The sequence below is a fragment of the Equus asinus genome, chromosome 27 (genome assembly GCF_041296235.1).
Source record: "Equus asinus isolate D_3611 breed Donkey chromosome 27, EquAss-T2T_v2, whole genome shotgun sequence".
NCBI lineage: Eukaryota > Metazoa > Chordata > Mammalia > Perissodactyla > Equidae > Equus > Equus asinus.
Window position 1 is genome coordinate 4,697,886 of NC_091816.1, and position 14,247 is coordinate 4,712,132.

The 14,247-nt window shown below is 35.0% G+C and overlaps 1 protein-coding gene across 1 annotated transcript in view; it reads left to right on the forward strand.

Annotated features, from left to right (window-relative positions):
• LOC106836908 (disintegrin and metalloproteinase domain-containing protein 5-like) overlaps positions 1–14,247 on the forward strand; it is a 186,217-nt gene that overhangs the window by 104,141 nt on the left and 67,829 nt on the right. The window contains exon 15 of the mRNA XM_070499711.1: positions 6,508–6,706. Within this exon, the coding sequence (XP_070355812.1) occupies positions 6,508–6,706 (199 nt within the window). The remainder of the gene's footprint in view (positions 1–6,507; positions 6,707–14,247) is intronic.

Genomic DNA, 14,247 nt, shown 5'->3' on the forward strand with positions numbered 1-14,247 from the left:
AAACAGTGTTGGGAAAACTGGACAGCCGCATGCAAAAGAAAGATGGTAGACCACTATCTCACGCCATATGCAAAAATAAACTCCAAATGAATCAAAGACTTGAAGATACGTCCTGAAACTATAAAACTTCTGGAAGAAAATATTGGTAGTACACTGTTGGACATCGAACTAAAAGGGATCTTTTCAAATATCATGACCTCTAAGACAAGGGAAACAAAAGAAAAAATAAACAAGTGGGAATTCATCAGACTAAAGAGTTTCTGCAATGCAAAAGAAACTAAAATCAAAACAAAGAGACAACCCACCAAGTGGGAGAAAATATTTGCAAATCATATATCTGACAAGGGATTAATCTCCATAATATATAAGAAACTCACTCAGCTGAACAATAAGAAAGCAAACAACCTGATCAAAAAGTGGGCAGAGGAGATGAACATTTTCCCAAACAAGATATACAGATGGCCAATAAACACGTGAAAAGATGTTCAACATCACTAATCACCAGGGAAATGCAAATCAAAACTACACTAAGATACCACCTTATCTGTTAAAATGGCTATAATCACTAAGACTACAAATAAACCTTGGAGAGGGTGTGGAGAGAAGAGAACCCTCACATACTGCTGGTGGGAATGCAAACTGGTGCAACCACTATGGAAAACAGCATGGAGATTTCCTCAAGAAACTAAAAATAGAACTACAATGACCCAGCTATCCCACTACTGGGTATCTACCCAAACAATTTGAAATCAACAATCCAAAGTAAAATGTGCACCCCTATGTTCCTTGCAGCACTATTTACAATAGCCAAGACGTGGAAGCAATCCGAGTGCCCATCCACTGAAGATCAGATAAAGAAGATGTGGCATATATATACAATGGAATACTACCGAGCCAGAAAAGAAGACAAATTCATCCCATTTGCAATAACATGGAAGGACCTAGAGAGAATTATGCTAAGCATAGTAAGCCCATCTGAGAAAGAGAAACACAAGATGATTTCACTCATATGTGGAATATAAACAAGTACCTGGACAAAGAAAAGAGTTCAGTGGCTACTAGGGGAAGGGGGTTGGGGGGGATAGGGGGTTAAGGGGAACACTTATGTGGTGACAGTCAAGAAATAATGTATAACTGAAATGTCACGTTGATGTAAACTATTATGAACTCAATTTAAAAACCCAAAACACAGAAAACAAGAAAAAAACTCACCTCTTAGTTTTGTTGATGTTTTCTATTGTTTTTCTCATTTCTATTTTACTTGTTTCTACACTAAACTTATTTCCATCCTTCTGCCAACTTTGAGCTTAGTTTGTTCTTTTTCTAGTTCCTTGAATAGGTGGTTTGAGATCTTTCTTCTTTTTAATCTAAGGTGTTTGTCACTATGAATGTTCCTTTCAGAACCACTTTTGTTGCATCCCTTAACTTTTGAAATGTTGTATTTCCATTTTGTATTTGTCTCAAGATGTTTTTGATACCTTTTGATTTCTACTTTAACACATTGTTTGCTCAAGAATATGTTGTTTAGTTTCTACATATTTGTGGATTTTCAAGTTTTCGTTCTGCTATTTGTTTCTAGTTTTATATCATTGTGGTTAGAAAAGATGCTTGATACGATCTCATTCTTAAATTTGTTAAGACTTGATTTTTGGCCTAACCTATGACCTATCCTGGAAAATGTTCCATGTGCACTTGAGGAGAATGGTATTCTACTGCTGTTGGATGGAACCTTCTGTATATGTTTGTTAGGTCTGTTAGGTCTAGTGTTGTTCAAATCCACTGCTTTCTTATGGATTTTTCTGAATAGATGATCTGGTCCATATTGAAAGTGGGGTAATGATGTCACATACTATTACTGTTTGGGTGACGATTTCTCTCTTCGTTTCTGTTAATATTTGCATTGTATATTTAGGTATGCTGGTGTTGGGTGCATATATATTTATAATTGTTATATCCTCTTGAGTTTACCTCTTTATCATTATAAAATAACCTTCTTTGTCTCTTGTGACAGTTTTTGACTTAAAGTCTATTTTATCTGATATATATGTAGCCCTCCCTGCTCACTGATTGCGATTCGCATGGATTATTTTTTTCCATCCCTTCATTTTCAGTCTGTCTGTGTCCTGATGGCTTAAGTGAGTCTCTTGTAGGTAGTGTATAATTGAATATTGTTTTTTTATTTATCCAGCTACTCTATGTCTTTTGATTGTTGAGTATAATTCATTTACTTTCAAAGTAATTATTAATAAGGATTTGCTATTGCCATATTATTCATTGCTTTATATTTGTTTTGCTATTCTTTTGTCCCCTTTTTGCTTTCTCATTGTCTTTGTGATTTTATGTCTTTTTGGGGGGCTGATACACTTTGGTTTCCCTTTATATTTTTGTATTGACTACAGGTATTGTCTTTGTGATTACCACAAGGCTTACACAAAAAGAATTTTTTGTTTTAACAGTTGATTTTAAGCTGAAAACTTAATTTTGATCTCATACAAAACCTCTGCACATTTACTTTTCTCCCTCCACATTTTATGGTATTAATGTCATATTTTAACATCTTTTTATATTGTGTATCCATGAATGCATTCTTGCAGGTATAATTATTTTCTTTATACTTTTGTCTTTTAACTTATTTATACTAGTGTTAAAAGTTATTTACATACCACCATATTACAGTATTGGAGTATTCTGAATTTGACTATATACTTGCCTTTATAGTGATTCTTATACTTTCATATGTTTTCACGTTGCTAATTAGCATCTTTTCATTTCTACTTGAAGAACTCTCTTTAGCATTTTTTGTAAGATGAGACTAGTGGTAATGAACTGTTTCAGCTTTTGGTTTTCTGGGAAAGTCTTATCTCTTCTTCATTTCTGAAGGACAGCTTAGTGGCTATAGTATTCTTGGTTGAAAGTTTCTTTTGTTCTTTCAGCACTTTGAAAGTATCATCCCACTCTTTCCTGGCCTGCAAGGTTTCTGCTGAGTAATCCGCTTATGGTCTTATGTGGGTTCCCTTATATGTAACAAGTCATTTTTCTCTTACTGCCTTCAAAATTCTCTTAATCATTGACTTGTGATAATTTATTTGTAACATCTCTTTTGAAGACCTCCCTATGTTCAATCTGTTCAGTGTTCTTTTGGCTTTATGTATATTTCCCTCCCCAGATTTGTGAAATTTTATGTCATTGTTTCTTTAAATAAGCTTTCTGCCCTTTTCTCTGTCTCTACTCCTTCTGGTACTCCCATACTGCATATAAGTATTTCTTTTGATGTTGTCCGATAAGTACCATAGGGTTTCTTTTTCCTTTTTCTTTTTTGTTCCTTTGATTGGATAATTTCAAGTGATTGCCTTTGAATTCCCTGTTTGTTCTACTTGATCAACTATGATCTTGAAGCTCTTCATGTGGAAATTTTCAGTTCGGCCATTGTATTCTTCAAATCCAGAATGTCTGTTTGGTTCCTTTTTCAATTGTTTTTCTCTTTGTTAAACTTCTTATTGTATTGCTTTCTTGATTTTCTTTGTCTATCTGTGCTCTCACTGCACTTAAGATGATTATTTTTCATTTTTTGTCAGGCAGTTTGTACAATTCCATGTCTTTGGGGTCTCCCTTAGAAGCTTTATTTTCTTCCTTTAGTAGTGTCACATTTCCTTGATTCTTTATGTTAACTAAAGCTTTGCATTTCTGCCTTCACATTTGAAGAAGTAGCCATATTCTCCAGTGTTTATTCACTCACTTAGGGAGAGAAAGAAGCAAGTCACCAGTCAGCTGAGCTAGAGTTTTGGGGTCTCTCAGAACTCTTCTGTGGGTATGCTCACTCCATTCCTCTTATTCTCTCATTCGGATGCAGCTTAGCGTAGCATGCCTTCTCTCAATCCCACAAAGCCAGTCGAAGTGTGAAGAGCCCCCCATTTATTTTCCCTAAGGCAGTGCCCTGAAGTGTTCAAGATTGTGCACTTTCTCCCAGTTCAACAGAGTCAAGCCAACTGCTGATATCCATGTGTTGTTTGCAGGATTGTTCACACTGTTATTGGAGGCTCACATGCAACATCTGCTGGTGATTGTGATGTGCCAGCTACAGGGTGTGTGTGTGGAGTGCTGGGGGTGTTCCTTGGCTAGTTGTGGGTGTCTTCATGTGAGGTGTCCTATTAGTCCTTTGATGGGGCTCTTGGTGGAGTCTGTGAGCCAGTCAATATATGTGGCTGGTTGTTGTGATCCATACACTGATTTCTGTGCGCTCCCATCCATTTTCCCTACTCCTAGGTGTTCCCATACTATTCAACTGTACCAATCCTCTCAATGTTCTGGGTGGGGTGAGACGAAAGTGGGCTTCTTGGGCTGGGTCTTACAGGATTGGGGCAACCAGGCTCTCATATCACTTTCATTTTCCCCTGTTGAAGAAATCATTCCTGTTGGCATTGAGCTGTGCCACCTTTGGGGAGGGGTGATGTGGGTAAAGTGAAACTGTGCTGCTCACCCTCTTCAGTGCAGCTACTCTTAGATTTATTTCTCCATTAGAGGACGGGAACCTTTCATTTGGATTCCTAGGCTCCAGTAAAGGTATTCTCATCCATGGAAGTTGTTCAAATAGTTGTTTCTGTGTTGGTGTTCAGCCTGGAGTCTCCTACTCTGCCATCTTGCTGATGTTACTCTCCTCTTCTTTTACACTATCAGACATAGTATAGTCTTAATTATTCTTGTTAACTGTAACTATGTTCTGATATACACAGTACTTTCTTTACTTTGCAGTCAGGGCTGGTGTGGTAGTCAGAGGCAGTAAATGAACGCACCATCCCTGGTTCAGTTTTGTAAAGGGACACAGCCCTGACCATGAATTACACATAACATACACAAACTCACAGTCTTGGCAAGAATAAAAATAAATTGAAAACTAAGAAAAAAAACAAAATCAAAGCATGTTAGGAGAAAACACTCAAGGAGCAAGGAGTCAACGATTTTAAAGTTTTAGGGCCATTTGGGAATTAAAGAGCTGAGGAAAGAAAAATGAACACCCCTCAATGGAGGAGTAACTAGGATGATAAAACTTGGTTCAAAGAGCATTTGAGGAACTTGGTATTTTTAAGTATTGAAAAAGAAGTTGAGTGAAAGAAACCAATCTGAAAATGTTACATACTGTATGATTCCAACTAAATGACATTCTGGAAAAGGCAAAACTATGGAGACAGTAAAGATCAGTGGTTGCCAGGGACCGACAGGGAGGTGAATAGGCAGATCATGAAGGACTTTTAGGGCAGCGAAAATACTGTTTGCAATACCATAACAATAGATACGTGTCATTATATGTTTGTCTAAGCCCATACACCACCACGAGTAAACTTTAATGTAAGCTATGGACTTGAAGTGATTATGATGTATCAATGTAACTTTATCAGTTGTAACAAATGTACCACTCTAGTGGGAGATGTTGATAATGGGGGAGGCTTTGCATGTGTGGGGCAGGGGTTATATGGGAAATCTCTGTACTCCACCCTCATATTTTCTGTGATCCTTAAACTACTGTAAAAAATAGTCAATAACAAAAGAAATTATAATAAAGATTGCCATTTATACACATTTGTAAAAGGAAGCATATTCTGAAGAAAGTATTAGTACTTTCTCGTTATACTTAAATGTATTTTCCTTTTGAAATAATTTTGATCATTGGTTTTGATTTGAATGTTAACTGCTTAAGCTTGGGTGATACAAGTATTATGTTTTGTCTTCTCACCTATCACTTGGAGAATTTGTGTCAAATTTACTACAGGTAGCAAATACTTATTGACAAAGTGAGAACAAGTATACAGAAAACCCATTTAGGGGGTGGGTGAGTGTGAAAGGTGGGCCCCTAGGGCTTTGAAAGCTAGAATAAATTTGATGTAGTTTGCATAGGATAGTGATGATAGCCATGAGGACTTGGGGCTACAGAAGTTAAAAAGCCTGGAAGCTATCATCTAAAGAATAAGTGCTGAGAAATCAGAGATATATACTTGGGGAAGTTCATTTTGTTTTTCTTTTTATAGTTGTTTGCAATGTTGTATGCGAAATAAACCTTCTCCTATCTGTCCTTCAGTTATCTCCTTTTAAATACTACCAACTGTTTTCTAAATGATTCTGATGTGTATTTATTGTTTTGTAAATTGTTGCTGATTTCTTCTTTAAGGATGGCATAAGGAGAAACGAGAGGCTGCCCATGTAAGCATAGCTATAGTGGGTGTAAAGTAATTTTTATATTAATTCTTTAGCCCTTACATTCTTTTTTATAATTATGGTAGTTTATTTATCTTTGAGTTTCTCACGTCTCTCATAAGTATTACCCACTCCTTTATACACAATAAATTCAGTCACCTAAATTTGTATGCAATGGTTAAGTAGTTCTCAAGAAGACTTAATTTCCTCATTCTTCTTAGCAACTTAGGAAAAAATGAAGGGAAATTTAAAGCCTGAAGAGAAATAAAATTTGCGTATCATTGATAGGTGATATTTTCTTATATTCTTTTTCCCTGCTAGATAAAACCAGCTAATATACGTTGTAGGAAATCATTTGATGCAGATTGTGATTTTCCTGAATATTGCAATGGGATTACCCCACACTGTGGGCCTGACACTTTTGCACGCAATGGACAATCTTGTGACTCAGGTCAGGCCTACTGTTATGAAGGACGATGTCGGATGTTTAACGCACAATGTACAGATTTAATCGGAGGAGGTAATTAACATAACTTTCTTCTTAGTTCCTAAATTCTGATTATTCCAAGCTGTGTTATCCAATTCTATAGAACAAAAGTATAAATGTAAGTTGTTAATGAGTGAAGTCTTGCATAGTGCATATTGATTTTAAAGGAAATCAAATTCTTGATTCTGAATTTATATGGAATTCTCCTTTGCACAAAGAAGAAACCTCAAGTGGAAATACAGCTTCCTGGAAGATTATATAGAATTTGTGATAGTGGACTTTAGTTTAGACTTAAATGAAACAAGAGTTTTTGCTAGAACAAAGCAGGGCTATCACTGATTTGTTGGATTTCAAGAGTGGATCTGTTCAAAGAGGCTTGCTGGTGAGTGGGGGCTTCAGCTTATGACCTATCTAGTCCAGTTTGATAGCTTCCTATAAATGTGTGGAACATTAGCTTCATTGAAATATAAAATTTACTGCACTTATGCAGTTCATGTTCTTTGAGAGAGTGAAAGTTTTCTTAGTCCTCTGTTTAGGCCTTCTTTAGCCAGGTCATAGGCGAGAACTCAAGTATTGTCTAGGTCAATATGAATGCCAGGCATTTAAGGAGGAGATGAAATAGTTGCACCATCTGGCAAGGCAATGGCTGCATTAAAGCAGTATTTAAAACATAGGTGAGATAGAAACAAATGACCAGTAAAATTAGGAGAAGCATAAAAGTACCCCACATCTATGATTCAATATTTTCCCAAGTAAAACCAGGAAAATAAATCTCAGTGCTAGCCAGATAAATTTAGAGCCGGGTAGTGGGATGTCAGCCAGGTGTTCCCCAGGTTATTTAACTTATTTACTGTTCTTTTAGTATCAGCAGGGATTTCAAGTGATTTTAAAGCCCTTTGTGAGAATGACGGGTGTATAACTGTTTTCTCCCAAAATAGTACACATTTCTTCTTAGAGGCAAGTATAACATCTAAAGCATCTTAATTTTGAAGTACTGTCTGTCCAATCCTAATGATCACTTGTGTTAATGCATCTAGGACATGATAAGTCTGGGTATATCAATCAGCTTTTGTACTTATTTTTGGAAAATAATCCCATTATGTAAGCCTCCTGCAGAGCTTGGGGGAAAAAAGAAGCTGTTGAAAATTTGCCCAAAATCATCATTGTATTTCATTCCAAGTTAATTGTAATTCTTTGACTGGGTCATCTATAAACACTAATTAACTAGAATGGTCTTGAGTAGGGTTTGATATAATTCTGAAGTAGGCATTAGCTTTCTAAGATAAAAACCATATATGATTTATAGGCAACAGCCAATAAAAATCTTATTCCACAGACCTAATACACGTCATCACATGTCACCAAATTATTGATTTCTGGCTAAAATATGCTTATGCGGTTGTAATATTGAAAGACATTATTCATGAAGCAATATCATTTAAAGCAGAGATCTATAGATCTCTGATAAAGGACCTTGATTTTCAGTAGTAAGTCTGTTGTTTTTTCTATTAGGTCAATAAAGACACTTTAACTAGAAATGTACTTCCTTTTTCTAAGCTCATTACAAAATTTTCTTTTTGTAAAAATCTAGTCCCTACAACATGCTCTTCAGTGTTATTTCTGTACATGTAGATACTTCCTATTCTAGGCATGATATAAATGATGATAAAGTTTTTGTGTTATTTAATTTATGGTGATGTCTGTCCTCTAGAAGATAGAAAGTCTCATTCGTTGTAAAGTCACATTATTAAGGGAATTTGTCACCAAATTGAGTTGTGTGGCACCTGAAGTGATGTGATTACAAACCCAACAGTTACATTATGGATTCTCAGCCTTAGCATTATTGATATTTTAGGCCAGACAGTTTTTTGTTGTGAGAGGTGGAGGAGAGGGGCTTGTGCTGTGCGTTGTAGCATATTTGGCAGCATTCATGCCCTTTGCCTACTAGACACAATGCTTGCAGACATTTTTGATTTTCAGGAGTAGGGTGGGATTGATACTGGCTTCTAGAGGGTAAAAGTGAGGGATGCTGCTAAACAACCTACAATTCACAGAACAATCCCTACAACAAAGAATTTTCTCACCCCAAATATAAGGACTTACTAATGCCATCTTATTAATTGCTTTCTGCCTGTTTGTTGGAAGAAAATATTTGCAAGTCACATAGCTGATAAGAAATTAATATCAGAATATATAGAAAACTCCTAAAATTCAACAACAAGAAACAAACAGCCCAATTCAAAAAATGTGCAAAGGACTTTAAGAGACATTTCTCCAAAGAAGATATACAACTGGTTAATAAGCATGTAAAAAGAAGCTCAACATCACTAATCAATAGGGAAATGCAAATCAACACTACAATAAGATACCACTTCATACCCATTAGAATGGCTACTAGCGAAAAAACAGAAAACAACAGGTGTTGGTGAGGATGTGGAGAAATTTGAACCTTTGTGTTCTGTTGGTGGGAATGTAAAATAGTACAGCCACTGTGGAAGATGGTATGAGGTTTCTCAGACAATTGAAAATAGAATTACCATATGACCCGACAAGTCTACTTCTGAGTATATCCACAAAAGAATTGAGAGCACTGTCAGGGAGAGATATCTGTACACCCATGTTCACAGCAGCATTATTCACAATAGCTAAAACTTGAAAGCAACCCAGGTGTCCATCAATGAATGAATGGACAAAGCAAAATGTGGTATGTACAAACAATGGAATATTACTCAGAGTTAAAAAGGATGGCAATTTTGCCATATGCTAAACGTAGATAAACCTGGAGGACATTATGCTAAGTGAAATAAAGCAGTTATAAAATGATAAACACTGTATGATTCCACTGATATGAGATACCTAGCATTGTCAAAATCATAGACACAAAAAGTAGAATGGTCGTTGCCAGTGGCTTGGAGGAAGGAGAAATAGAGAGTTATTTTTTAATAGGTATAGAGTTTCAGTCTTACAACGTGAAAAGAGTTATGGGGATGAATGGTAGTGATAGTTGCACAATGATATGAATGTATTTAATGCCATTGAACTCTACGCTTAAAAATGGTTAAGATGGTAAACTATGTTATGTGTATTTTAACACAATAAAAAATTTGTGGAAAAACAAACAAAACCCAAATCATTTGATGTATGGAAACTCTCTCCCTTTAAGATTTTTTAAAATAATCCAACCAAAAGTTTTTAAAGCTTTATTGCATTATTTCCTTACTCTGAAGCCCATTAGCAATTAGTGTTTTACTCTTTTAACATCATATTTTGTGCATTTACATCTAAATTTTTAATTCTTTTGGATATATACCTAGAAGTAGGATTGATGGATCATATCGGGGTTCTATTTTTAAGATTTTGAGAAACCTCCATACTATTTTCCATAGTGATTGCACCAATTTACATTTCCACCAACAGTGTATAAATGTTTCCTTTTCTCCGCATCCTTGCCAACACTTGTTATCTTTTGTCTTTTTGATAAGGCAAATCTATCAGATGTGGTTTTGATTTGCATTTCCTGATGATAGGTGATGTTTGGCACCTTTTCATGTACCTATTGGCCATTCATTCATATGTCTTCTTTGGAAGATATATATTCAGGTCTTTTGCGCATATTCTGATCCAGTTATTTGTTTATACTTGTTTGCTTTTAAGTTGTAAGAGTTCTTTATGTAATTTGGATATGAATTCCTTATCAGCTATATGATTTGCAAATATTTTCTACCTGTCTGTAGATGGCCTTTTCATTTTGTTGATTGCTTATTTGCTGTGCAGCAGCTTTTTAGTTTGATGTAGTCCCACTTATTTATTTTTGTTTTTGTTGCTTGTGCTTTTAATGTCATATCCAGGAAATTACTGCCAGACTGATGTCAAAGACTTTTCCCCCTATTTCCTTCTAGGAGTGTTATTTTTTCAGGTCTTATGTTTAAGTCTTTAATCCAATTTGAGTTCATTGTTGTCAGTGGTGTAAGATAGGGGTCCAATTTCATTCCTTTGCTTATGGTTATCCAGTTTTCCCGGCACCATGTATTGAAAAGACTCTACTCTCCATATTGAGTTTCCTGGATCCCTTGTCAAATATGAGTGGACTTATATATGGAGTTTATTTCTGAACTCTTGATTCTGTTCCATTGGTCCAAGTGTCTGTTTTTATGCCAATAGTATACTGTTTTGATCACTCTAGCTCTGTAGTATAATTTGAAATCAGTAAATGTGAAGCCTCTGGCTTTGTTCTTCTTTCTTAGGATTGCTTTGACTACTTGGGGTCTTTTGTGACTCCACAAAATTTAAGGGATTGTTTTTTCTATTTCTGTAAAAAATTCCATTGAATTTTTTATAGGAATTTCATTGAATCTATAGTTGGTTTTAGGGAATATGGCCATTTTAACAATGTAATTGTTATAATACTTGAATATTGGATATCCTCCCATTTGTTTGTGTCTTCCTCATTTCTTTTATCAAAGTCTTGTTTTCAGTGTACAGATATTTCACCTCCGTGGTTAAATTTATTCCTACACATTTTATGTTTTGATACTGTTGTAAATGGGGTTAATTAATTTCTTTTTCGAATGTTTCATTATTAGTGGGTAGAAATACAACTTGTCTACTGTATGTTGATTTTGTATCCTGCAAGTTTACTAAATTCAATTATTAATTATAAGAATTTTTTGATGGAGTCTTAGGATTTTCTACATATAAAATCCTATCACCTGCAAACAAAGGTAATTTTATTTCTTCCTTTCTGTTTTGGAAGGCTTTTGTTTCTTTGTCTTGCCTAATTGCTCTAGCTAGGATTTCCAGTACTGTGTTGAATAGGAGTGGTGAGCGTAGGCCTCATTGTCTTTTTCCTGATCTTAGAGGAAAAGCTTTCAACCTTTCACCATTGAATATGACATTGGCTGTGAATTTGTCATATATGGCCTTTATTGCGTTGAGGTATGTTCCTTCTATATTCAATTTGTTGAGTGTTATTATCATGAAAGGATGTAGTATTATCAAATGCCTCTTCTGCATCTATTGAGATAATTGTATCATTTTTATCTTTTGTTCTATTAATGTGGTGTATTATATTTATTGAGTTGCATATATCGAACCATCCTTGCATCCCAGGGATAAGTCAATACCACTTGATCATGGTTAATTACCATTTTAATGTGTTTTTAACCTTGGTTTGCCAATATTATTTTGAGAGATTTAGCATCTGCACTTCTTGGGGTTATTGATCTGTAATTTTCTTTTCTTATAGTATCGTTTTTCTGGCTTTGGTATCAGGATAATGCTGGCCTTATAAACTGAGTTTAGGAGTGTGTTCGCCTCTTCAGTTTTTTGGGAAGAGTTTGGGAAGGATTTGCATTAATTCTTTAAAAGTTTGGTAGAATTCCCCAGTGAAACCATGTGGTCCTGGGCTTTCCTGTGTTGAGACATTCTTGATTACTGATGCAATCTTCTTATTTGTTATTGGTCTGTTCACATTTTCTATTTCTTCATCATTCATTCTTGATAGTGTCATATGTGTTTTTGGATTTTATCCATTTCTTCTAGGTTATCCAGTTTGTACAATTATTCATAGTAGTCTCTCATGATCCTTTGTATTTCTGTAGTATCAGTTATACTGTCTCCTTTTTAAATTCTGATTTTATTTGAGTCCTCTTTTTTTCTGAATTAGTCTAAAGTTTTGTCAATATTCTTTATCTTTTAAAAAAATAGCTCTGAATTTCATTGTTATTTTCTATCCGTTTTCTTGTCTCTATTTCACTTATTTCCACTTTGATCTTTGTTATTTACTTTATTCTGCTAACATTGGGCTTTGTTTGTTGTTTTTCTAGTTCCTTGTGGTGTAAAATGAGGTTCTTGAGATATTTCCTTTTTCTTAATGTAGGCATTTATTGCTATAAAATTTCCTCTTAGAACTGCCTTTGCAGCATCCTATAGGTGTTTGTGTGTTATGTTTCCATTTTTGTTTGTTTTAAGATATTTCTTAATTTCCCCTTTGATTTCTTCTTTGGTTTATTGGTTGTCCTGGAGCCATGCATGGTCCTGCACCCTGGGTCACTGCCATTCAGGAGAGAGAGGAGATCCTTTCACCTCCCTCCTCTTCCTCCAGGGAGTCCAGCACTTCCACCTTCAGATGTATTGTTGTGTGGGCCTCTCAGATGTTTTCTGTGTTGTGTGAATATCTTCTGTTGGTTTATGAATGTCCTGTTTGGTGTATCTTGGGGGGAGAGTCTAAGGGAAGAGCTCACTCCACCATGATGCTGTTATCACTCTCTCCTCCCTACATCATTTTTTTAAATTGAGGTATAATTGACATATTATATTAGTATCAGGTGTACAACATAATGTATATATTTCAAAATAATCAGTACAATAAGTCTAGTTAACATCTGTCACCATACATAGTTACACAATGTTTTTTCTTGTAATGAGAACTGCATCTTTTTATATGGTATATCCATTAGTAAATTGTTGGAACCATAGCTACTTTTAATACTTTTGTCCTTTAACCTTTATACTAGAGTTAAGTAGTTAACACATCACCATATTATCGTATTAAGGTATTCTGAATTTAACTATAGGCTTATCTTTACCAGTACATTGCATATTTTCATGTTACTAATTAGCATTCATTTCAGCTTGTAGAACTCCTTTCAACATTTCTTGTAAGGCAGGTTTAGTGGTGATGAATTCCCTCAGCTTTTGTTTATTAGGGAAATTTTTTATTTCACTTTCAGTTCTGAAGGACAGCTTTTCTGAGTAAAGTATTCTTGGTTGACATTTTCTTTCTTTTAGTGCTTTGAATATATCATCCTATTTTCTACTCACCTGCAAGTCTGTGCTGAGAAATTTTTCTCTTGCTGCTTTTGTAATTGTCTTGTTGTCTATTTTAGATAGTTTTGTTATGTCTATTATAGAACATCATTTTAGTTGAAATTTTGAAGTAATCTATAAGCTCCATGAAATTCGATATCTTAATCCCTTCCCAGGTTTGGGAAGTTATTAGCCATTATTTCTTTAAATAGGCTTTCTTCTTCTTTTTTCCTTGTGAGTCTCCAATAATGTATTCATTATGTCTTTGATTGCATCCCACAAGTCGTGTAGGCTTTCTTCATTCATTTTCTTTTCTTTTTCTCCTTTGATTGGGTAATTTTAATTGATCTGTCTTCTAGCTCATTTATTCTCTCTTGCTTCTTCAAGTCGGTTGGTGACACTCTCTATTGGATTCTTCCATTCAGTCACTGTATTCTTCACCTCTAAAACTGCTTTTTTATAATGTTTCTATTTGTTAAACTTCTCAATTTGTTCTTGTATTGTTTTCTCTATATCATTAAATTGTTTATCTATTTTATCTTGTAGCTCTCTAAATATCTTTAGAACAATTATTTTGACTTCCTTGTTAGACATTTCCTGGATCTCCATTTCTTTGGGGCCACTTAACTATGTGTTCTTTTGGTGCTAGCTTATTCCCCTGATTTTCATGATACTTGTAGACTTGTGTAGGTGTCCGTGCATTTGAAGAAGCAGTTAGCTCTTTTAGACTTTGTGGACTGACTTTGGTAAGGGAAGTCTTTCACTTG